Genomic DNA, 26308 nt, shown 5'->3' with positions numbered 1-26308 from the left:
AAAAGATCTGCCAGTTTTGGAAAGAAAAACCATCCTTCAGGTCTTCATTTCCATGGTGCCATCTTTGGTCTCTGTTCTCCAAGAGATTAGGAGAAAGGCCAGCAAATATGCACACTTGGCCTTCATCAACCTCTTCTGGATATCCCAGCTTACATCAAAGCACCCAGGATTTCTGTCAGTGCATGCCTATTTCCCAAGGCATACAGCCTACGTCCTGCTGCTTACTAAGACAAACACAGTCAAGAGGATGTTGCTAGAAATGCTACCCCAGGGCCTTCCAAGGGAGCCAGAGAGAAATCGACTGATTTTTAAACTCTAAGTACGGCAGATTAGTACCAGATGATGATAATATTGATATGGTTGGATGGACAGCATTGTGCCTTGTTTGCAGAGGTTAATGAATGACCATAATCTCATCAAACACCAATGCCAAGAGTGACAGCTGAATTCCTGTTCGTGTTTTCCTCATGCAGAAAGTAGCCCCAGTGCAGGCAGTTTAAGGATTTGCCCAGTGTCTTGTAAACAAAATTCCATGCCAAGAAAACAGTAGCTCAGTTTTCATGTCTGCTATTGCCTACAACACAAAACCAGATGGGGACTTCTTACAAACACTTACTTCAAAGGGAATATTCACTCGGATGGTATTTCCTGCTTTTATAACCAGGAAGTTTTTCACTGTGTCATCTATTAGTAACCTGGGAGAAACTGGAAAAGACAGTGATTACAATAAAAAGTTGTACATCATTACAGAGTCCCTGGCTGACAAACTCATATGCACGTGCTCAATACCCCTAACGCCTTTCCCACAGCTAGTCTGCAGGCTGTTGATACACCCATAGTGGTACTATGGAAAAAAGTTCCTTGATCCAGAACCTTTCAAATTTTATTACTATTTATTTATCACTATGACTAAACAAGGGGAAAACGATGTAAAAACACATTCACAACGATGTTTGTATACACATGATGTCTCAATCACAGAGAAATTAGCTCTTTAACACACTTTACCCCACCACATGGATGATCTTTTGTGTAAAATGACATCTGGTGAAAAGGAAATTGCAGTGGACTCTGACGAAATATATGTGCAATACAGAGTACAGGGTATACTCAAGAAACCAGCCTGAGTTTATTAAAAATAATCTTTTTTAGTATTTAAAATCTTTTTTCTTTCTTTTCATCAATATACCATTGCATTTAGCATTTTTCTAAAAATGTCAGACACAATAGTGCTAAATTGTATTTAGCATTTCCAGTTTAAACCCAAAAAACCTGCTTCCCTGATGGACTTATCTTTATCTATTTACTGATTGATTTTAAAAGGAGTCTCTAGGTAAGGCCAAAAGTAGACTTTGTCACTTAGGACCCAAGTTAAGGAAAATGAATCCCTCACAGAATTATCTCCTACTTCTGTATTTCTGCAACGTTCCTAGAGAGCCGGAAAGTAAAAAAGGTGAAAACTTTCAAATTAGAAAATGAAAAAGGAAAATAAAGTTTACAAAACCCAACATAACTGTGACTTAAGAGAATGAAATAAAATGTCTAATTCCACAAGATTCTATAAAAATAGATTGAAAACTCTGTTTTTCCCTTAAAAGAGCAGGGGTAGGCACAAGGTATGTGCTGTTTCTGTCTGGTGATCATTACTGTGGTATAGCTCTGCACAGGGGACAACATGCAAATCCGAGGAGAAAATACAGTTTGGGGGGTTCTTTTATCATGATGAGTCTTTAACATGAGCTGAACACTCTGCACTGCACATTTATTATCAGTTAAATCTTCAGAATTTCCTGATGAGGTGACCAAATAAGACCATATTCTAGAGGAGCAATGTAGTAGGTGCCCTTCTGCTAGTCTGGGACTTGAAAGAAGCTTGTCACAGTGACCTACAGACCTTGCCTGCATCCTGTTACATATAGAATGACCTCGTTCATTCTGAAAGCAGCCCACTTGGACTTACCCACAGGGAGAGCAGCTTCGATGCAAGCTTCGAGCTCTGTGGCTTCTCCTGGGCCACTGTCATTGAGGGCTCTCACACGCAGGAAGTATATCTCCTTGGCTTGGAGGCCTTTAACTGTGTAAGTGGTCACCTCTATGGGAAGACTATTGCATTTGGTCCAGTTGAGGTTGTTAGAAGACCGCATCTCCACCTCATAGCCTTTCACATCACCCCCATCTTCTGCTTCAGGTCTCTTCCATGTCAAGGTGATGCTAGTGCTGTCACTGCTGCTCACTTTAAGGTCCTGCACTTGACCCGGAGATTCTGAAAAGAGAAATTGTATTTAAACTATTTTTCCAGGGTTTCTGTCCCCTCTTTTCAGTCACTTCCTGAGATTCCCCAACATTCTTGAAGCGCACTGGATATCCACCCTGCTGTCTGACCTCCACCTTGTCCCAGTTCTTCAAAGCTGGAATCAGGTGCCTGCTCCCACCAGCCATGCAGTACAATCTGCAACACGCCCGAAACAGCCTGCATACCACCCTGAATACTTCTCCACACTGCACGTAACCCCCCCACAGGGAGTCTGCCACATCTCAACTTAGACATCACACAGGAAATCCTTCCATTCCTTCCTCACGCTGATAGCGGGCTCTCAGCCATGAAACATTCCCCAGTTGTTTGATCTTTGTCTTCATGTACTTTTACAAAACACTTAAAAACATTGCCTCTCCAGCAACGTTGCCAGTCTCCATCACCAGCTTTCACACATCGCCAAGCCAGAAGGTTGGGGGCAGTGCACTTACTTGTGGAATCCCGTGCAAAGACAGGCCGTGATGGTTCACTGGCATCTCCTATGCCAGCAGCATTGACAGCTGCCACACGAAATTCATACTGCAGACCTTTCTTGAGATTGGTCATTTTCAGCTTCTTGTCTGCAGAAAGAAAAGGAGCATGTTGGCTCAGGTGAGCTCTTCCCCAAACAGGAAAGGGTGAGACAATAATGTTGTACTTTACTCCATGTAGAACTGTGGACCAAATAATTGTTAGGAGCTGTCGCCGATTCCCCTGCCCTTCCCTATCCTAGTGTGTGAGTGCTTCTGGGATGCATTCATTGTATTCCCTTTCAAATCAAACAGTATTTGAGAGCTGTTAAGTTAGAGAAAGGATAAATACTGCTTTTCCTCATGGGATAATCCTAAACTCTTCTATACCAGATAAGAAGTCCTAGCTTGCAACTGATAGATAACTGATAGCTATAGTCAAAACACATTTTGGAGCTCACACACATCACTTGGGTTTCTTTATCTTCCTTCCATTTATAAATTCTTGTCTGCCAGGTTCCTAGCGAGAAGACTAAGGACAATAGTTTTGCATGTGAAGTGAAGACTTCAGTTCCAGAAAATGAAGACAACAGTTTATCTATGGAGGAGCTATGTCCCAGGATGCAGCAGTGAGCTGCTTCACACTCTTCTCCAGCCATATGCTTGTACACAATCTAGAAAAAAAAATCATAATCCTCCTGCCAGGCATTCAGCTGTATATAAAACCAGGGAAGGCCTGGCTTTGCTATGGCACCACTGTGTAACCTTACTTGTGAAAAACCATGTACACTAGAGCTGTGAAAGCTAAGAAGGTAGAACTTCAGGCAGGGGTAATACGGTTGTGATGGGGACAGTCAGCAGCTTGAGAATTCAAGAGAAAAAATGCTGAAGTGGAAAGGTGTAAGATCCTAAGCGGAAAGCAAGATGTTAGAAGGCAGCAACTCCACAAAGATCAGCGTGTTACCTCCTGAATCCAGCTGACCTTTTTGTCTTTTTCAAGTCTTCCAGTCTGTTCCAGGCTTTAAACTACCTACCTGCTATAGGCACATTGTTGACTGGCAGCCAGGTTGTGGTACCCTTCTTGCGCTTTTGAATGATGTATCCCACAATTCGGGAATTGCCAGTTTTACGAGGTGCTTTCCAGGATATTGTGATGGTGTCTCTGCTGGCACTGACAATCTCAGGGGGATCTGGGGCACCAGGTGAAGCTAGAAAGAGATTAGCATTTCATTATTAGCAGGTATATTTTTACAGCAACATAAGTGTTCTGTGTCGTTTCTTCTTCCCGTTTCCCCAAGGTATTCCTATGGATGTGTTTTGAAAACCTGAGACCTAAGGCGGTCTATCTATTCCCCACACAAACAGGACCCAGCATGGATCCTGAATTTTGTTTTCATGAATGGCCTGCTGTCATCACAACTGAGAATTCCACTGTCAGCCTGTGGAGTGAGGCATGTGCCTTCTTACACGGTTGGAAAAGTCAGCTTATTCTTGCTTTTAAAGACAGAAACTGGAAACAGAATGGATATTCTTATCCCTCTGCACTCAAAATACAGGGCTTCTCATAATCATGAGTAGGAGAATGGAAAAAGAAGAAATTAGTAATAGAATAGAGCATTGCTTTCTCTCTAGCACTACTACATTCATGCTCATGCTTTCTCTCTAGCACTACATTCATGCTCATGGCAAAACTGTTCTAGTATTTAAATTCATTGAAGGACAAAGAATAGAATTAGCTGCTTGGAAATCAGGGGAACGAAGGGTTCATACTGAAAAATGCAGCACATACAGAGACACTCCTTTGCCTATGGAGTTAAGAAAAGGCCTCACATGTTCCCTTTGTAGCCACCCTCGGAAAAATTTTCTCTTATCTTGATAAATATTACATTTCCCCAATGAAACTTGCTTTCCAGTTCAGAATGGAGCATAACTGAGAACCTAACACCGCCTCACTCAGCATCACCAAAGCCTACAATAAATTTCTAGTCTCGATGCGCAATCTCCACAGATCTGCATGAAGACTTCACAGCCAGGCTTCAAGTTTAGAACTGTAGCAACATGGAAAATGCAGTGAGTTTTCTTTGATGTCCACTTTGATAATGAATTTCCCAGATAGTTGTTGAACACAATTACGAGAAGTTCTTCCTTACCTTTACTGACAGCCTTCACTTCCTCCGATTCCAGTGCGTCACTAGTGCCCTCGACATTCACAGCTCTCACCCTGAAGTAGTAGCTCATGTCTTGTTCCACTTTGTTAGTAGTGAAGGTAGTACAGCTCCTGGGGGTTTCTCCCAAAGTCACCCAGTCATTCTTGCCCACCTGCTGTCTCTCAACAATGTAGCTTTGCAGTGGTTTGCCCCCGTCGTCCTTTGGGGGCTTCCACTGAATGGTGATGTCACTTGCAGAGCTTTCTACAATTTTGATGGGTCCTGCAGGTGGCTGTGGCTTGTCTGAAAAGATGAACACAGAGAGACTATGAGTTGTCTTCAGACCCAGAGGTGCTCCTGGGTTTGGAGCAGACACTGTCTCTTGCTCACCAGCTAGGAGACTCAGTTTCTGATGGAATACATGCATAGTTGCAGAATGAGGCCTACGCACTTGAATTGCCTCTTCAAAACTCCTGCTCTTCTAACTTTTGATAAGTTTGGGGAAAGCCAGGCCCTTGCTCCATAGACTAGTTGTTCTCATAAACATTCATAGAATCCTAGAATCCCAGATTAGAAGGGACCTCAAGGATCATCTGGCCCAACCTTTCTGGGCAAGATCACAGTCTAGACAAGATGGCCCAGCACCCTGTCCAGTTGAGTCTTCAAAGCGTCCAATGCGGTGGAGTCAACCCCTCCCCTGGGGAGATTATTCCAGTGGGTGACTGTTCCAATGGTAAAAAAAATTTCCCTCTCGTGTCCAGTCAGAATCTCCCCAAGAGAGCTCCCCCTTAGGTACTGGGACGTGGTGATGAGATCCCCCCTGAGCCTCCTTTGCTCCAGGCTGAACAAACCCAGCTCTCTCAGCCCATCCTCATGGCAGGCTTCCCTGCCCTACTGCAACTGCATTGCACCAGTTCAGCTTGCTTGTAAGGAAGAACACCATTTCTGGTGTTCCAAAAGAGCACGGACATTTATGGTAAGGGCTGAATTTGGCCTTGATAATCTATTTTAGATTTGCCTGTTGCATGTAGTCCCATCTCCCACAGTTGCCCAACATTCAAAACTCAGCTGCTGAGGCCGTGCAAAACCAAACTGGATTTATGTCACCTTGGGCAAGAAACACATCCACAATCTTTGCTTGTACCCCGATGTAGTAGAAAATTACATAGTCTTTCTCATCTTGGAATACCCAGTAGCTCTAAAGAAGATTGTCACGACTGTTAATGGGTTCCTTGCCTAAGCTTTACAATGAAAGTCACAGTGGATGTTATGGGACTCTTACCTAATACCACAAGCTTTAAGTTGATCTCCAGGACCCCACTGTCATTCTTCAGCCTGACTTTGTAATCCCCACAGTCCTTTCTCTCACTGCTGGAGATGGACAGCATGGTAAAAGTCTCTGTTTTATCAACACGAATCCTTGTGTCATCTACGAGCTCCATTCTGTCCTTTAGCCACGTTGCTCTGACTGGCAGCCGGCCCTCAAAAGGGATCTTGATCTTTACTTTCTGCCCTGCCTTGGCCACAGTAGGAACACTTGTTAAGTTTTTGAGGAGAACTTTGTCGACCTGTGGAGGATCTAAGCAGACAAGACGAGGTCATTAAAAACTGCAATTCAAAGAGGATAAGGCTCACCTTGGAGGTAAGGGCTTCCCTCATGATGCTGCCAATAATGCTTAGAAGCTCACGACATTTGGACCTTCACCTTTAGTTGCGTGCTCAGTGCTTCACATACATACGTGTACAGGATAATTATCACAAAGTATTTGTGGTATCATACTGTCCTTTTCACTGGAGAAAATTTCTCATAGGCAATACACAAGAATGAAGAATCTGGCCTGATAAAGTGTTACGTGCACCCCAAAATCTTGGAGTTAATAACAGAAGCTACTCAGGAAAGCTCCCTAGTTAAATTGGTAAATACAAAATGCACCAACCTGTACAAAAGCTCCCATTTACATGGTAATTCTTTATAATAGAGTTCTCTCAAATAACCAGCTACAGGCCTCTGAGAAAAAGTATTACACTTCAAGCACATCAAGGCTAGTGTGCTGTATTGGTAGTTTGAATAGACTCACCTTCAACAAAAATTGAAGCTTCAGTTTTGGTATCTCCACCTTCAAACCTGTATCTCCCAGCATGAAAATCTTCCACTTTGTTAATAATTAGTTTGTGGACCAGACCTTCCTTTTCAAAATAGATTCCGTCCATGTTTGTTAACTACAAGGTAAAGCACAGAGGCAAATTCTTTAAAAAAGAAGATAAAAGGACAATCCAAACTTAAACTGGACAGACACAAATTTGAAAAGACTTATGAATGTCAGGCAAGTTGAATTACAATAATATTCTGGGATTACTCACCTGGTAACGTTGCATGTAAGCATTGTCAACATACTCCCCACAAAGACTTGATTCAAAGTCCATTGAAATAAATTTTATTAAGATCTCTGAGCTCTCTCTTTCTATTCTTAATGACAAAAGCTTTGTCCCGTGCTTGAGTACGACACCTCAGAACTCCTACAGTATCATCTGGATCCCACAGCTGGAATTACTCTTCAGTGTTGTTTTGGAACGCAGAATATGACGTCTATGCTTAACCTTAAGCACTAATTTGAAAGAGTACTCTTGGCTTTATGTCTGCCTGAAGGATCCTTTGAAGATATTCCCTCGCTTTTTGCACATTTCTCCCATTCACCAAGGAAAAGAAAAAGGATTGCATTGCAAGGAAGAGACTCACACCATCTCCACCCATGAAAAAGAATGGAAAACACAAAGCCTCCTGTTGTCAGCAAGAATGGAAATGTCCTGCAGCAGGAAGGGGGAGAAATCTTGCTGGTTTTCTATCAGGAATTTTATTATCAACAGGCTCCTGCAGAATTCTTCCAGGGCCATGCTCAGACTGCAGTAAGACTGGCAGAGGGAAGGACACCTTGACATGACACTTGATAAGACGCAGAGCCAGAGAGCAGAGCATGGCTAACTGAAGAAAACAGTAGCTAGAGGACACCTACCTTTAATCCATCTTTAAACCAGGTTCCTGTCACTTCATCTTTACTGACGGTGCACGACAGCTCAGCTGATTCCCCTTTCAGGACTCTGACATCAAGTAACTGTTTGTTGATATGACAGCGTGGTGCTGAACATTCAGAAAAGAAAAGGTTGAAAAGATGCTAACTCTGTGTTACACTGACAGAGAGGAATGTAGAGATGAAAATGCATATGCATGTGAGGAGAAAAAGCTTTAAAAAATATATATATACTGTAGTCATGACAGACATTTGTACCACAACACTGTGGGGCAGCTGGCGTAAGCTCATTGCACTGAAGGGACGCGCCAGCTGGCCTGCGTACAATATAGTCCTAACATCAACCTAATGGGCAATGGATTCATCACAAATCACATTCTCCATCTACAGATTTGCTACTTTAAGTCTGTGCTAGTTGTCTTGTGGGAAAAAATAGGCTCCTCCTGCATATGGAAATACCACTTCTTCATTCTTGTCCTCTGCACTGACCAGATACGGGGCTGCCCAACCAGTTCCCCCTGAGCAGCCCCAAGTCACACTGTTCTCTATCCCCTGGGTTCCTCTTGCCCTTCTCAAGTTCTTCTCCCTTAACATCCCCATCTCCTCTCTAATAAACACCCCACCTCCTTCCCCATTAACTCCAATTTTGCTGATTTACTTCCTTATTTTTATTTATGTTTTGCTTGCCTTGGTAATTTCTAATTTGTCAGCAAGTCCATCAGACGAGCATTCCCCTGTGGTTATACATACAAAGTTTCTCCTTTCTAAAGTTTTCACATTATCGTCTTGCTCGCGTAGCCACTGGTCTTAGTCAAATAGCTGCATACACATCACTCTACTTTTACTATGTGCAACACCTTCTTATTTATGAGGTTACAAGAGAAAAGAGCTCGTTACGTTAGGCCCAATGTGCATATTAATCCAATATAAGCAGGCACAGTTTTGTTCCCAGAACTTGGAAAAACACCCGTCTTTGCACTAGATGTTAGAACAAATAAAGTGAAACAATAAGTTTTAAATCGGAACAATATCAAAGAGACAGGGCCGTATTCCTTGAAACTATATGGGAACTGGTATGTTTGTGAACTGAAGTCTGCTCCATGTGGATTTGAACCATTTATTTGAATGAACAGATGATACCCAGCTTAGGGATTTTAAACAAAGATCATTCAGACTTTTAAGGCAGTTTGATCAGAGTGAATTGTGTAAGGTCAAAAAGCAAATCAGTGGTAGAATTAGGAACAGATCTCAGTATAAAAAAATTTCTACATATAGCTCCATAGTCTCAGCCATAAGATTCATTTTCTCTCCAGGATTTGGAATGTGAGTATCAAAATGCAAAGACCAGCAATACAGAAGTCATCAATTGAACACGTACCTTTCAGATCATCTAGGCAATAACGTCTTCTTCCCACACTTTCTGTATTCTTCAAGAAATCATTTGCTTTAATATCAAGGCTGGGTTCCTGTTTTCTCTGGTTTATTGAAGCAGGTCCACCATAAAGATCTGACATCTGCCCATAATCCAATAAACCTTGACCAAAACCACCTGAATTCCTCCCATCAACAGATCTGTTATGGGATTTACTCCCTGACCCTCCAAAGGCAGAATTTTTGCCGTACAGGGAGCCGAAATGTCCTAAATCTCTGCCCTCACCCCTGGCATCTCCTTGACCTGAAAGTGAATCTCTCTCCTGAGATGAGCCTTTGTTCCCTGAGCCTCTGAAATTACTGGCAGTGCCCTTTCCAGTTTCACCTCCCATAGAAGATTTGCCAGGATGTGAATCCAGCCCATATTCACCACCTCGCCCAACAGCACCTACCACACCTTCTTTACCACGTAACACCCTTTCATCGCCTCCCAACCTGCCAACACCACCCACACCAGCCCCGGCTCCAGCTGACCCATTGTCCTTGCCATAGGGAGACCCAGCACTCCGTATTGCAGAGCCAGCGCCACTACCACCTTCTGAGGGAAAGCCATCTCCTCCTCCACCTATATATCCTTTAGATCTGCTCAGCGTACCATCCCTGCCATGGCGAGATCCCAGTACTTCTTCACCTCCAGAAGGAAAATGAGCAGCTCCTGACACAGCCCCAGCTGAGAGACCATCCTTTCCATATAAAGAACCAAGACCTCTTGCACCACCTACACCAGAACCAGCTGGGAGACCATCCTTTCCATAGGGAGACCCTACTCCACCTACACCAGCACCACCAGCAGCAGCCCCAGCTGGAACACCATCCTTTCCGTACGGAGACCCTACTCCCCCTGCCCCAGCACCACCAAGACCAACCCCAGCTGGAACACCATCCTTTCCGTACGGAGACCCTACTCCCCCTGCCCCAGCACCACCAAGACCAACCCCAGCTGGAACACCATCCTTTCCATCCGGAGACCCTACTCCCCCTGCACCAGCACCACCAAGACCAACGCCAGCTGGAACACCATCCTTCCCATACGGAGACCCTATTCCCCCTACCCCAGCACCACCAATGCCTGCTCCAGCTGAAACACCATACACCACCAATGCCTGCTCCAGCTGGAACACCATACTTTCCATATTGAGACCCTACTCCCCCTACACCAGCACCACCAAGACCAACCCCAGCTGGAACACCATCCTTTCCGTACGGAGACCCTACTCCCCCTGCACCAGCACCACCAAGACCAACGCCAGCTGGAACACCATCCTTCCCATACGGAGACCCTATTCCCCCTACACCAGCCCCACCACCTACTCCAGCTAGAAGACCATTCTTTCCATAGGGAGACCCTACTCCCCCTGCCCCAGCACCACCAAGACCAACGCCAGCTGGAACACCATCCTTTCCATAGAGAGATCCGAATCCCCCTACACCAGCACCACCACCTACTCCAGCTAGAAGACCATCCTTTCCATAGGGAGACCCTACTCCCCCTGCACCAGCACCACCAAGTCCAGTCCCAACTGGGACACCATCCTTTCCATAGGGATATCCCACTCCCCCTACACCAGCACCACCAAGACCATCACCACCAACACCTACTCCAGCTGGAAGACCTTCCTTTCCATATGGAGACCCTACTCCCCCTACACCAGCACCACCAAGACCAGCCCCAGCTGGGAGACCATCCTTTCCATAGGGAGACCCTACTCCCCCTGCACCAGCACCACCAAGTCCAGTCCCAACTGGGACACCATCCTTTCCATAGGGATATCCCACTCCCCCTACACCAGCACCACCAAGACCATCACCACCAACACCTACTCCAGCTGGAAGACCTTCCTTTCCATATGGAGACCCTACTCCCCCTACACCAGCACCACCAAGACCAGCCCCAGCTGGGAGACCATCCTTTCCATAGGGAGACCCTACTCCCCCTGCACCAGCACCACCAAGTCCAGTCCCAACTGGGACACCATCCTTTCCATAGGGATATCCCACTCCCCCTACACCAGCACCACCAAGACCATCACCACCAACACCTACTCCAGCTGGAAGACCTTCCTTTCCATATGGAGACCCTACTCCCCCTACACCAGCACCACCAAGACCAGCCCCAGCTGGGAGACCATCCTTTCCATAGGGAGACCCTACTCCCCCTGCACCAGCACCACCAAGTCCAGTCCCAACTGGGACACCATCCTTTCCATAGGGATATCCCACTCCCCCTACACCAGCACCACCAAGACCATCACCACCAACACCTACTCCAGCTGGAAGACCTTCCTTTCCATATGGAGACCCTACTCCCCCTACACCAGCACCACCAAGACCAGCCCCAGCTGGGAGACCATCCTTTCCATAGGGAGACCCTACTCCCCCTGCACCAGCACCACCAAGTCCAGTCCCAACTGGGACACCATCCTTTCCATAGGGATATCCCACTCCCCCTACACCAGCACCACCAAGACCATCACCACCAACACCTACTCCAGCTGGAAGACCTTCCTTTCCATATGGAGACCCTACTCCCCCTACACCAGCACCACCAAGACCAGCCCCAGCTGGGAGACCATCCTTTCCATAGGGAGACCCTACTCCCCCTGCACCAGCACCACCAAGTCCAGTCCCAACTGGGACACCATCCTTTCCATAGGGATATCCCACTCCCCCTACACCAGCACCACCAAGACCATCACCACCAACACCTACTCCAGCTGGAAGACCTTCCTTTCCATATGGAGACCCTACTCCCCCTACACCAGCACCACCAAGACCAGCCCCAGCTGGGAGACCATCCTTTCCATAGGGAGACCCTACTCCCCCTGCACCAGCACCACCAAGTCCAGTCCCAACTGGGACACCATCCTTTCCATAGGGATATCCCACTCCCCCTACACCAGCACCACCAAGACCATCACCACCAACACCTACTCCAGCTGGAAGACCTTCCTTTCCATATGGAGACCCTACTCCCCCTACACCAGCACCACCAAGACCAGCCCCAGCTGGGAGACCATCCTTTCCATAGGGAGACCCTACTCCCCCTGCACCAGCACCACCAAGTCCAGTCCCAACTGGGACACCATCCTTTCCATAGGGATATCCCACTCCCCCTACACCAGCACCACCAAGACCATCACCACCAACACCTACTCCAGCTGGAAGACCTTCCTTTCCATATGGAGACCCTACTCCCCCTACACCAGCACCACCAAGACCAGCCCCAGCTGGGAGACCATCCTTTCCATAGGGAGACCCTACTCCCCCTGCACCAGCACCACCAAGTCCAGTCCCAACTGGGACACCATCCTTTCCATAGGGATATCCCACTCCCCCTACACCAGCACCACCAAGACCATCACCACCAACACCTACTCCAGCTGGAAGACCTTCCTTTCCATATGGAGACCCTACTCCCCCTACACCAGCACCACCAAGACCAGCCCCAGCTGGGAGACCATCCTTTCCATAGGGAGACCCTACTCCCCCTGCACCAGCACCACCAAGTCCAGTCCCAACTGGGACACCATCCTTTCCATAGGGATATCCCACTCCCCCTACACCAGCACCACCAAGACCATCACCACCAACACCTACTCCAGCTAGAAGACCTTCCTTTCCATATGGAGACCCTACTCCCCCTACACCAGCACCACCAAGTGCAGCCCCAGCTGGGAGACCATCCTTTCCGTAGGGAGACCCTAATCCCCCTGCACCAGCACCACCAATGCCTGCTCCAGCTGGAACACCATCCTTTCCATAGGGATACCCTACTCCCCCTGCACCAGCACCACCAAGACCAGCCCCAGCTGGAACACCATCCTTTCCATAGGGATACCCTACTCCCCCTGCACCAGCACCACCAAGACCAGCCCCAGCTGGGAGACCATCCTTTCCATAGGGAGACCCTACTCCCCCTACACCAGCACCACCAAGTGCAGCCCCAGCTGGAACACCATCCTTTCCATAGGGATACCCTACTCCCCCTGCACCAGCACCACCAAGACCAGCCCCAGCTGGGAGACCATCCTTTCCATAGGGAGACCCTACTCCCCCTACACCAGCACCACCAAGTGCAGCCCCAGCTGGAACACCATCCTTTCCATAGGGATACCCTACTCCCCCTGCACCAGCACCACCAAGACCAGCCCCAGCTGGGAGACCATCCTTTCCATAGGGAGACCCTACTCCCCCTACACCAGCACCACCAAGTGCAGCCCCAGCTGGAACACCATCCTTTCCATAGGGATACCCTACTCCCCCTGCACCAGCACCACCAAGACCAGCCCCAGCTGGGAGACCATCCTTTCCATAGGGAGACCCTACTCCCCCTACACCAGCACCACCAAGTGCAGCCCCAGCTGGAACACCATCCTTTCCATAGGCATACCCAAGTCCCCCTACTCCCCCCGCACCAGCACCACCAACACCTACTGCAGCTGGAAGACCATCCTTTCCATAGGGAGACGCAACTCCCCCTGCACCAGCTACACCAGCACCAACACCACCTACTCCAGATGAGAGACCATCCTTTCCATAGGGAGTGCCTACCCTCCCTGCACCAGCTACATCAGCACCACCAATGCCTCCTCCAGCTGCAACACCATCCTTTCCATACGGAGACCCTACTGCCCCTGCACCAGCACCACCAAGACCAGCCCCCGCTGGGAGACCATCCTTTCCATACGGAGACCCTACTGCCCCTGCACCAGCACCACCAAGACCAGCCCCCGCTGGGAGACCATCCTTTCCATACGGAGACCCTACTGCCCCTGCACCAGCACCACCAAGACCAGCCCCCGCTGGGAGACCATCCTTTCCATACGGAGACCCTACTGCCCCTGCACCAGCACCACCAAGACCAGCCCCCGCTGGGAGACCATCCTTTCCATACGGAGACCCTACTGCCCCTGCACCAGCACCACCAAGACCAGCCCCCGCTGGGAGACCATCCTTTCCATACGGAGACCCTACTGCCCCTGCACCAGCACCACCAAGACCAGCCCCCGCTGGGAGACCATCCTTTCCATAGGGAGACCCTACTCCCCCTGCACCACCACCACCAATGCCAGCCCCAGCTGGGAGACCATCCTTTCCATAGGGATACCCAACTGCCCCTACACCATCTACACCAGCATCACCAGTGCCAGCCCCAGCTGGGAGACCATCCTTTCCATAGGGATATCCAACTCCCCCTGCACCAGCTACACCAACATCACCACCACCTGTTCCAACTGGCTGACCATCTGGACCATACAAAGCCTCCATTTCCCCTATAGAACTGCCACCTGCACCAGATAGAGCCCCATGTCCAGCTGGAAGGCCACCTGGGCCATACAGCAATGCAGACCTTCCTGCCTGACCTAAATGACCACTAGCATGAAGTGTCAGGCCATCCTTGCCATAAGGACTCCCTGTTTGTCCCTCTCTATTTATACTTGCTCCATTCCTATCAGCTACAGTTGGTAGACCATCCTTGCCGTAGGGGGACCTCATTCCTCCTGCAATCTCTGCACCTGCAGCATTCTTTCTAGCTCCAGTCCCTGGACTAGTCCTACTGAGATCACCCTTACCAACTCCCACTCTGGTTGAATCAGGATCGAGTCCATCTAACATGGAACTTCCATCAGGAGCACCTAATCTCCCAACACCCCCGAAGCCTGCTCTGTAACTAGTATCACCTAATTTACCATCCTTGTCATGCTGAGAGCCCAAACCCTCTCCATCATCCATGTCAATGTTAGCAGCATCCAGCATACCATCATCTCTGCCATCCACAGGATACCATTCACCTGCTCCTCCTAATTCATCACCAGTATCTGCTCTGCCTGTCACAGAGTCCTTGCCATGGAAAGGCCTTAATCTACTTCTGCCTCCTAAGCCTTTTAATCCAAAGATACTACCATCATTTGTCATTGAGTCTCCTTCTAGGTCTGCTCCAGAAAACTGCCCAAACCCCGTCCTTCCATCTCTGTGGGCTTTGCGTAGCCCATCTTTTCCCAAAAATCTATGGCTTCCATTAACATCACTGGGGTGGCCTTGACCATTTCTGTACCAGCCATCTTTTTCCATGCCAGTGTCCATAAGATGATCTTCATCATCAACATATTCTCTGCGTCGAAGTTTCTTAGCTCTGTCTTTTTCTGGCAATGTTTCTTCCAGCCACTCAGATTTCTCTCTTTCGCCTCTTTCACCCTGTCTCCTCTTCCCTTTGGCATCTGTATTGAAGATGCATTGTTTGATTGGAGGAGATATAATTTACAGGAAAATAGAGAAAAAAAAAGAACAGACAATCAATAGGTCATGTACTGCATCATCAACCAAAGAAAACGAGTTAGCATTTGTTATAATTTCATTCTAGGACACAGAAACTTAATATATTTAAATGAATTTAAATTCAGTTCAAATACTGAATTTTTTCAATGTCACATTCAGACATAATTTTACATTTCTTAGTTAAAAAGACAATTATTTTTAGTGGAAACATGCTTATTAAAAAAACCAAACCAAACAAACAAAAAAAAGCAGAAAACCGAGGGAAATTTCCAGCAGAACAGGTCTAATTTAGAGGGGCTTAGATTGTATTTGGGACTCCTTAGTTCCTTCTGCCCTCCATCCCTGAAGGAGTTACAGAATATCCCCCCCCAAGAGCAGCCAGCAGTTCCCACCCTTGAATTAGGGTCTCACTGCTACTGAGACAGCTTGCCCACTTGGCAGCCTGGCATTTTAGAGATGGCCAACCCGAAGCCTAAAGATTCCAGCTCTGTGAACAGCTTTGTATTAATCCAAAGCTCAGGCTTTTCTGAGATAAGCAGTGGAGCTAACAGGTCCCAGGATAGAAATAATTTCTGTAGAGCATTAACAGCCCCATGAACTCAGTGGGCAGTTTCTTCATGTGTCATACTCAACCTGCACTGTTTCTGAAAGTCATCAGAAAGCCTTTATGAGAGAGACCACCATTTGCTGCAGCAGGATCTCAAAAGAAACTAAAGCAACTACCTTTCAGAAGCAAAAAAATATGAGCCAGCTAACTATTAATCTGCTTGCACTAAAAGGGGTGTTTCCCATCTCCCCAGCTTCCTCTGAGCTTCTTCTAACCCATTTAACCTCTAATTCGGAAAGAAAAATACTGTCTATCTAGCAAGATGCCCTTGAAAGCTCCTTGATCCCCTGTATGCTGTACTGTGTTCAGAGATAGCCTCATCAAAAACACATGTTGAGATCAATATCCTTCAATAACTGATGGAGAACATGCTACTTCATAGTAGCTGTGGAGTAAATAAGCCAATAGGATTTGTCAGGACTAATAAAAAGGGAAAAAATTGTCTCATCTGAAGAGAAAGAGGGTCTAACTAGACCTTCATTCTTCCAAGTATAGTTTAGGAACTAGAGGCTCCACAGTTCATTTCTTGGCACAGAATCATCCCAGCGAGCAATCACGCAGTGAAAGGAATATTATTTCTTTAACACACCTCAAGCCAACACCACGGGAACAACACAGTGTCACTTACACTCTACAATAAGCCAGGCATTTGAGGAGCAGAGTCCAGTGTCGAGTGTGTACATGCCATTGTCAGAAGGCACAACGTTTTTGATAATCAGCTGGTGGGTCAGACCATCAGGTGTTACGGAGATCTGGTGCTTCTCACTTGCCTCGAGGAGGTGGGTTTTGTGTAGCCACACTGCATCGTAGCAGGGCGTGCGTAGCGTACACTCAAAGACAGCATCTTCTTCCTCGGGACAACGCACGTCACTGAGCGGCTGCTCAAATCTCACAGGGATGGCTACAACGGAAAAACCAAAAGCTATAGAAAGGAAACAGAGAGCTATTTCTGTCTTCCAAGAAAAACTTGTTGCAGCTGAAGGAAGACAGACAGACAGGAGCTCACCGTGCCTGTGAGCATTAATTTAAGCAGAAAAAGGAAAAACTGAGACGTGCTTCTGTGCCCAAGTCTACAGCACAGAAAAGCACAAAAGTAGATTTTTGTCTTTATTGTCTTCTGAGACATTTATACCACACATCCCTGTGACGTGCTGATAATTTGCGGTCATTAGCATATTTCAGCTGCATGATGCTTGTATCAAGGTGGTAGTTACCATTCTGAGCTTACAAAAGCAAAATATAGCATGGGGTAAGTTAAGGAATTTGCTCGCTGTCATCCAGAACTCAGAGCCAGACTGGCACTTGAACCTAGTCCTCTGGACTACAAATGCAACACCCGTAGCACCCTCCTGCTCTTTTTCACCCATGTCATGTAAGGAGCCCTTATCTGGCAAAACAAAACCCGTCTTCTGGAGTTACCAGGTTTTACTGCTGAGCTTTGCATATGCTCCTAGATAAAATTTTCCAGCAAAACAATAATAATTTCTTGTTACAGCTGCACATCGCATACATCGAACTCAATTCCTTACATTCAGCATCCAGTTCAGTTGAGAAAACAGGTACGTCCTCCACTCTGACTTGATACAAGCCTGCATCTTCTGGCTGTACATCGTTGACAATGAAATTATACCTTTTCCCAATTCGCCTCAGGCAGTGCTTTCTGTATTCATCCCCTGTTCCATACCTGAGCCTCTCACCATCCTAAGGAAGAGATAGAATATACTCTTAAAGGCAATGCACAGCTAGTGCAAGGCATTTCAAACAAATCAGGACAAATTTGTGCTATGATCGCTTTATTGATATAGATGAGAAACAACAGAGAAGTCTACACTCCGCTTACAGCGGACAGGGCTCATTGCCTGTGTAACACACGGGCAATACCATATGCAGTAAGTCCTGCTTACTTAGTCCACATCAGGCTCTCAAATTAGGCAAAACAATAGTATTTGCTCACATAAGCTTTTGAAGCTTAACTAATACACAGTCACCGTAACTTCGAAGACAAAGTACTTTCTTTGCCTAGATTTTAGCATCCTCATAGATGGATAAAGCAGCTGAGTTCACCACTTTCTTATGTGTAATAGGCTTGGGTTGCTTTCTCCACGTGGTGCCTGCATAGACTTTGTGTCACGCATTTGATGCAGAAGTTCATAGAGTTAGTCAGACCTTCTCTTTAATGAAGTCCGATTTCCCCTGTGCTAAAGCCACTAACCACAGTTTGAAACATATTTTCCAGAAAAACATCCACAGCACTGATCACCTGGGGATCACAACAGAAGAACTACAGAACTGGATGCGATGCTTTACATGAGATCTTCTTTCACAGAAGTGAATTATAGTGCAATAAAACAACTGAGAAAGTGAATAACATCAGTCTGGTTTTCTTATATGAGACTGCAGAATTTCTGCATAATGAAAGACAGAATTTCCTCTCACCAGAAGAGCTCTTGAAGTCAAAAGGATGTCAGTAGCTGTTTTCCCTGGACTTGGATCTACAAATCCCAAGTGATATTCACCACCAAGTACTACCTGGACCCTCACACCAACACCTGGCCCTAACCAACCAAGGATTCTGCACAGGACCGACAACTTTAAGAAGCTTATTTGCTCTCAGCCGCTACCCAGCTGATCAAGCATTTTATGTGGAAGACTTCAGTGGCTGCTATGAGCTAGTCAACTCCTCTCACCCCCTCACCTTAAGCAGATAAACTTTGCTGTTTCTGTTTTTCAGGTCCATCTCCAGACTGAACGTAGCTTTCCCCTCCTTATTGACTTTGATGTGTTCAAAGTTTTTGATGCTGTTTATTAACTGCAAAGAGAGATACAAGAACCTAGTAAATGACAAGGCTGCCATGACAGAAGTTCTTAAGCTGTTGAACTAACATGAAATCTACTTTTTATCTGCATAGAAAAGAGTTACCTCTAACTTTATACGTGCAGAAGAAGCACTTGTAAGTTTCCACAGTTTCCTCCTGCAGGCAAATTATATTTTACACGCTACCTCCTGGTCATTCACACACCATGCAACCACTATCCGTCCAGGTTTCTACATGCCTCTGTATCTGAAGGCCAATTTTGACTCTCAGGCATATAACTTTTCAAATTGGGGTCCAAATTGTCATCAGAGGCAACTGAATCCAGAATTTAGCCATGTGGTTTAATACAAGGATTACCCCAAGGTCAGTACCTCCTAAAATTTATGAAGCGAACTTCAAAAAAGTCAATAGCATTTTCATCTGCATGACTATAGAATTAGGACTTCTTTAAAACTTTACCATAAATAATTCACTGCATTACAACAAAATTTTCATCTACAAAGCAGTTTAGGAAGGTTTAGCCTGTTTTCAGAAGGTACTGAAGAACTGTAGGACTCTGCAGTTTGTTAAAAATCAGTGCTTTCAGTGGCTTCAGTTTATTTTACCTCTCCTTGTTCACTCTCTGTGTCCTTCCTCATCTCCTGCAGCTTTCTCAGCATCCCACGGAAGTCAACAATTCCATATTTCATACATATTTTCTCATAATCTCTCCTATCTGCATGCAGCAACAGTTGCCAGACTGCTTCTTTGTCCAAGGGTTTTGGTTTTGGTGCTGGGGCCCTTAGAACCATGGGGAAAAAAAAAAAAGTCTAGACATTTTGACAGACAACAAGATGTCTTGGTTTTCTATACTTAATCCTCTTTCATCTCTCTCTCCATCATTTCCATAGTTCACCTGGCCCTATAGATGTAGGCAAGAAAGAATGGGGCTCTTCCAGAACAGGTTTTCTGCACAAATACTACAAATTAAATGCTGCCAGGGAACCGTCTTGACGTGGGCCATAAGGGCAAGACTGTAAAGCAGTTGTCCACACTGTTAAATTATCAGCAGAGTCGCTGGCACAGTTTGGCCCAGGCCAACTTGCACTCCCCCAAGTAATTTCTCAGCACAGTTCAGGATTTTGCACAGGCCAGAGAATCCCATTAGGCAACCCTTGGAGGTTCCCACCTGGGAAGTAGCAGGATTTCAGCAATGTGCACGTGGCTGTCTGTGCAGTTGGCCTGGGAGCCAGGGCTCAGTCCCTGATTAGCCAGAAAGATCGTTACATGAAGACTTGTTGCTTAGCCAGGAACTTACTTGTGATAAAAAACAGGAAAGCAGAGAAACAGATCTTTTCAGTCAACATCTTGTGGTGCAGAGGAACATACACCTCAAAACAAGATTGGTGCCTTATGTTTACCTCAGCCTCACAGACAGTGGCAAACTGTTCTGTTATGTCTCTCCATATTGAGTCTCACAACAACCTTGGAAACAAAAATGTTGCCTTGAAGATCTATGAAGCTGTCCCCTATCGTCAAGAACCATCTAGGAAGTGGAACAATGGCCTTCATTACGGAGCCTTACCGCTTCCGCAGCAGCTTCCTGAAGTCCTGAAGCTTCTTCTTTAATTCTATTAAAGGGGCAGGGAAACAACAAACATTCAGATACCCAAGACTGTAAAATATACCCCAAAAAGAAGGTAATGTAAAATAGCCACTGACAACAGGCCGTTCTACTATGCTGTTTACCTCTGGCAATGTTTTCATGCTTCACAAAAAAATTCTTGTGACACTTAGAGCCGGTTTTCTCTGCCATACTCATGTCCTTTAAGTGCCATTGAAGTTCATCACTTCCTAGGTGGCTTTCCTCTCTTTCTAGACAGGATACTCTAAAACCCCACTATTTTCCAGCCTTGTTAACATGCTTGATCCAGCCGTATTTGACATTACAAAATCCTTTTCTAGCATTAATGACTCCAGAATCGTTAATTAGAAGAGCTCAAGGCCATGAGTAAGATCACCATGTTACCCAAAGGTAAATATCAAGCAGAAAGAGATGACAGAACATTGGAGATTCATTAACCCTTCCCTTACTTTATACTTTACAAGTTTGGGGCAGTAATAATGCAGTAATACAGAGGATTATTAACTATGCCCCTGCACCTGCCCCCACCCTCCCCAAATACATACGTCTAACTCGAACTTACCATCAGCAGGATGAACAGGAACATATTTTGCTTTCCTTTTAAAGCGAACTGATAGTTTGTAAGAGAAAACAGAGGAAAAACAAGCCGTAAGATGAACAAGATAACAGTCAGACTAATGCCAGTAAACCAATGAACTATAAAACCTCTGCATCTGTTACCAATGCAAGAGACAATCCTAGGTCAGATTTCCTTATTAATCTGACATTGACTCCCAGGAATCTCCACCTATAAATGCAATATTTCTATTGCAATCGACTCTGCTTACTGGATACACTACACAGTGGAGGAGACCGTTTCTGCCCTATGAAGCTTATGGTTTAAGCAATGGTAGGAAATACTAACATCTTGGTTTAGAGATGGGGAGCCAAGGTGCAAGGATTATCTGGCCAAATGCAGATAATTGCCTTCTAAACTTACTTTACAGGCACACAGGTGAAACGGATGCTTCCAGCATAGTCCACCTCCTGCTCAAGTAGATTCCAAGAAAAGGTTGGATAGCTTTTACCCACAAGTGCCCATTTCTCTCCACTGACTATAAAGGGAACCAGGGGCCTAGGTCAGGTGGACACCGTAGACATCTCAAGTGAAGTGAGATGGATCCCTTCCAAAAGACTGATTCGTCCAACATCATAAAAAAAGGATTGAGACAACTCAACACTAAATCCAGAGCTTCTGATTATGGTGCAGTGCAGTGACCACAATACCGCTTTTTTCTCCCTTGCTATTCCTGTCATGGAACCACCAAAGTGGAGGGAGTCACAGAAGACCTCCAGTCCTCAGCAAGCGGAAAAGTAGACCTTCACACCAAGGATATTTAGGAAATGCTCTGGGCACCCACCCCCAGAGGACAGAAAAGCCAACTCCTGGGGACCACAGGACCTTTGGAGCACACAGCCTGTCAATCCTACCTTGTATGATCCTGAGGCCAGCAGAGCACGCAGCTTCCCCGTATTCATTCACAGCAAAGCAACGGTACAAATCACTGTCATCTGTAGTGATTTCATTTATCTTAAAAAGAAGAACACAGTAAGAGATCACAGCAATGTGCTTGGCTCAGTTCACACACCTTCAGCTTGTAATAAAACAGCTACTCAATGACATCTCAGATCTTTCTTTTGTTCCCAGAATGATTCTAAAAGCTTTATTTGCTTATCTTTGTGTTATCTCAGACCTGGTGACATCTAGATCAGCCCACTGCAGCTTTTTCCTTTCCTTTCTCTCTGTTCCATGAGTCCTGTCTGAAATATTTGATCTTTACCTGCAGAATGAATTCATTTGTAATGTTGTTGAAGAATGTTTTGTATTTGACAGGATCATCCATTCCTCCTTGTATACGCGTCCATTTCACATCAGGGGTTGGGACACCTTTGACCACAGCTCTGAAAATGGCATTTTTACCTTTGAAAAGAGGCAGGAAATGAGTTATTTAAAACAGGCTTGAACACGAGGACTCTCATACCAGGCCCCTTCCATTACCAATAGAGTGATCCCCAGAGTGAGACACCTCTGTTGTTTTAGGCAGAAACATTCTTTGAAAATAATTATATCTTTTTGTTTTCTCTGTAAAAGATGCCTAAATTACCAGTCTAAGTTTCATTAAATGCCCACATTTTTGCAAGACATTTGCCATAATCTCCACTCTAACTCACTGGCTTTTGAAGAGATGACTTGAAAACTATCTTTAGCATGCACCACTGATGCTCTGCCTGTTTTTATTGCACAGTCACGCAGATAGAGAAATTACATAGCCAAGAGAGCAATTTTTTGGTATCTTGTTCTGATTCTGAACTCCCTCAATATTTGGGCAGGGCCAAAGAGCAAGCAGTTATCAGCTCAAGTCCAGGCTGGGCTACCTTTTGCCTACAGGGTTTGCCTGTATTCAATCATAAAAAGGCCTTTAAAATGTGGTGTTAGCCTGCCAGACATGACTGCTAACATCCTCTGATCATTTCTGAAATCAGTGACATTATAGAAAGTTCAGCCCAGACTTGCTTCTGGCAACACAAAATGCCCAAATCCATTCTCATCACACACATATTCCCCTACAAGCTCCCCTTGCTTCTCCATTCTTGCAGAGTATTCCCTTTGTGGTGATAAAAAGGGTGGAATAAGTCCCTTTTGGATTCATTAGGAGGTGGAAACAGGATTATACCCCATCTCCACACTTAAGAAAACATGTTCTTAACAGACAACACTGCACCACAACTGTGAAGACCCATGCAGGGTAGGGTGTTTCCCCACGCACTCCCTCCATGTCATCTTTCTACAATACCTTCCTTGCCTGCTGGCCTGGCACCACCTTGCACTCCAACCACACCAGGCTCTGCTATTCAAAGAGGCAAGGAAGGGAGCAGAGGATGGGGTTTACCTGTGAGCGCTCTCTTTCATCTCTGCTCCCCTAAAAACCTGAGTTTACTGCAGCTGCCCACAGAAATCTCCAACAGCTTTATCTCTGCCTAGTGCAAACCTTTCTTTTTCTTCCAAAAGGCTTCAAAGACATAGGAAACACCATGAAACAAGACATCAGGGAAGTGACTTGTGTAGGTAAGTGGGAGTGTCACAGGGGAACAGAAATGGAGATGAGTTATCCATGGATGCTGCTCAGGGTGGAAGTGATTGCCATCTTTCTTTTGCAATAGTTTTGGTCTTCAGGTGACCAACACCGTTAAAAATTCTCCCCAGGAAGTCTTGCGGTATTTCCCCCACCCTTCTACAGTCACCACCAAAAAACTTATTTGATGCAGCAAGCTCCTGACAACAGATTCTTATCAAAAGGCATTGACCAACTTTGTCTGAAATTGCAGAACTACCTATTAGTAAAGTCTGTTTCCAATTGATTATTCCTTTTGTCAAATTTTAGCTGCTCTGGCTGCAATTTCCCATGTGTGCCATCTGTCACAGGACACAGCTCCGCAGCTAAGGGTATCAGCTAATCCATGCACTGAATGCAGTGGGGCAGTGATGATATAATTAGACACTCATCGTGCATCTGCATAGACACTGAATTCAGTTTACACAGTGACCAACCTGAATGCCCTCACATTTTGTGTATGAACTACGGGGAACTTACCGTAAATTAAATAACCTGGAAAATTTAGACAGGGTGACTGACCACCACCTTGGTTCATAGCTGAAACTTGGAGGTGGAAGGAAGGCAGAGGAGGAGGAGGGATGCACCACTAGAGGCCACTGTGCTCCTTCCTAAAATCTCAATGGCTCGTGAAAATCAACAGATGAGTGTGACAGCACTGAAATCCAGGCTGCAAGAAATGTTTCAGTCTTGTGAGGGAAGAGGAGCTACACGATCTCCTCAGGATTTCCCGATCCAGAAAAAAATAACATATAACGCTCTGCAAGTGCAGAGAGATTACTGGAAGGCTTCCCATTGATTTTAGGTCTCGGCTCATTAGCTGCCGTCTCTGTACTCTATGCAAGATCCATATTGCTTCTTGAAGTAGTACAGCCTGAACAGCATCTGCAGTCAGTATATCTTACTTTAAAAAGCTATTAATTTTAGTGCTGAACCCTCATAATACAAGTTAGTTCAACAGGAAAATAAACAACTTTTTCAATGTGCTTATCCTTTTGCTGCAAAATACTCATTTTGAGAGCGCTCTGCAGAATTTGTTGTGTCCATTGGGAGACAGATTTTGATCTTGCATACACTAGTGAAAACTCAGGAGACCTCTATTAATACTGATGGAATTTCCATCAGTACAACAAAGACTTTGGCCATACAACATTTTTTTCTGGTCTAGTCAAATCTCTTTAGATAGAAACTAGCTTGATTTAATTATGATAATTGTTCCATGTAGGTGAGACATGGAATCAAACCTCCAGTTCTGTAGCTTTGACTGTTTTTCAAGAATCTCACCTTCCTGCAACGTCAGAGTGACAGGTTTCCGCTCAAAGTCAGGTGTACTGCATCCTTCTGGAATATCATCCACAAACTGGGTGATAACAACTCCTGGGACAGAAGATTTCTTGAGGGATTTTACTAGAAAGGCAAGGAAAAATACACTCAATTAAGATAACATGTTTGTCCTTCAGAAACAGTCTCTCCATCTGCATTGCCCCCCTGTAGAACAGTAACTGTTTGTGCTCAGCTCCTCTTGGACTCTAAAGGACCCATTCATTGTAGTACTACAGGCTCTAAGTGCGCCCAAAGGCTGGAGCATTAAGGTCTGTGATTTTGTGCTCATTTATTGCAAAGCTAGGGCCCAAGTGGGAAAATCTGCACTCAGGATCACAAACCAGGGCCACATCAGCTTACAGGTCTAGCGATGATTTGGACAGAGAATGCTTTACATCAGTTATTGTTCCAAATAAAACCTCAGAATCTCACTTGAGAAAGAAAGGTCAGCAGAACCTGATGGGACAGTTACTGCTGATGTCTCTCCATGTGGTGGTGAGAGACAGATAACTACCTGCCAAACAAGAAAAGCAAGTTGGGCTTATTCTTGGGGGTACACTGGCTGGTTTTCATAGCTGTATCTGTTCTCTCACCTGGTGGATGGCTTGTCATGGTGCTTCGCTCAGCTGCCTATGGTCAGCACACACAGACTACAGGTTCTCCTGTGAAAAAGTCAAATCATTTCCTTATTCACCGTTCACAAGAGAAACGCCAGACCTTAATACTGTTCACTTTTATGACACAGTTTGCCCTTCCTCGCTTGCCACATCCTAGCAGCCAAGCTGAGAAAGGCCTGCCAATCAACACATCATGACATGTCTTTCCAAAACACATCATGACACAGTTTTGAACCAACACAAACCAGGTACGAAAATGGCTAGCAGGGCTAAATAGAAAATGTACACATCTAGCAGCATCCCTCTGACACCCCTTCCATTTCCATGTCATCTGGCTTTCCTCCAAAGACCTCCTCTCGTGTTTCAGGCAAATATTACACCACATGGCACTCACGTGGTGATTTCTGATGGATGGCAAGAGCAGTTGCTGAGAAGAAAGCCACAGAGATGGATGTCTAAACTGGGGCATGAAGCAGAAGCTCATCCTGATCTAAATTAGCTGGTCTAAATTAGCAACAGACCTGAC

The 26308-nt window shown here is 45.7% G+C and overlaps 1 protein-coding gene across 1 annotated transcript in view; it reads right to left on the bottom strand.

Annotated features, from left to right (window-relative positions):
• The window catches only part of IGFN1 (immunoglobulin like and fibronectin type III domain containing 1), a 28042-nt gene extending 2265 nt beyond the window's left edge, over positions 1–25777 (bottom strand). Inside the window, exons 1-29 of the mRNA XM_035889738.1 lie at positions 25759–25777; positions 25127–25249; positions 22511–22650; positions 22161–22260; positions 21253–21300; positions 20631–20676; positions 19672–19846; positions 18946–19059; positions 17780–17951; positions 16879–17151; positions 14941–15585; positions 14533–14865; positions 13714–14484; positions 13636–13659; positions 12709–12855; positions 12487–12633; positions 12358–12411; positions 12043–12219; positions 11155–11967; positions 11001–11079; positions 9315–10075; positions 7922–8046; positions 6989–7130; positions 6193–6489; positions 4914–5213; positions 3798–3971; positions 2746–2874; positions 1961–2263; positions 617–705 (exon numbers count right to left, since the gene is read on the bottom strand). Coding sequence (XP_035745631.1) covers positions 617–705; positions 1961–2263; positions 2746–2874; positions 3798–3971; positions 4914–5213; positions 6193–6489; positions 6989–7130; positions 7922–8046; positions 9315–10075; positions 11001–11079; positions 11155–11967; positions 12043–12219; positions 12358–12411; positions 12487–12633; positions 12709–12855; positions 13636–13659; positions 13714–14484; positions 14533–14865; positions 14941–15585; positions 16879–17151; positions 17780–17951; positions 18946–19059; positions 19672–19846; positions 20631–20676; positions 21253–21300; positions 22161–22260; positions 22511–22650; positions 25127–25249; positions 25759–25777 — 6720 coding nt within the window. The remainder of the gene's footprint in view (positions 1–616; positions 706–1960; positions 2264–2745; positions 2875–3797; positions 3972–4913; positions 5214–6192; positions 6490–6988; positions 7131–7921; positions 8047–9314; positions 10076–11000; positions 11080–11154; positions 11968–12042; positions 12220–12357; positions 12412–12486; positions 12634–12708; positions 12856–13635; positions 13660–13713; positions 14485–14532; positions 14866–14940; positions 15586–16878; positions 17152–17779; positions 17952–18945; positions 19060–19671; positions 19847–20630; positions 20677–21252; positions 21301–22160; positions 22261–22510; positions 22651–25126; positions 25250–25758) is intronic.
• Positions 25778–26308: the final 531 nt, after the last annotated feature.

This window comes from Egretta garzetta, unplaced genomic scaffold (assembly GCF_000687185.1).
Source record: "Egretta garzetta isolate BGI_Z169 unplaced genomic scaffold, ASM68718v1 scaffold202, whole genome shotgun sequence".
NCBI classification, from domain to species: Eukaryota; Metazoa; Chordata; class Aves; order Pelecaniformes; family Ardeidae; genus Egretta; species Egretta garzetta.
This window is presented reverse-complemented; position numbering and strand designations above follow the sequence as displayed.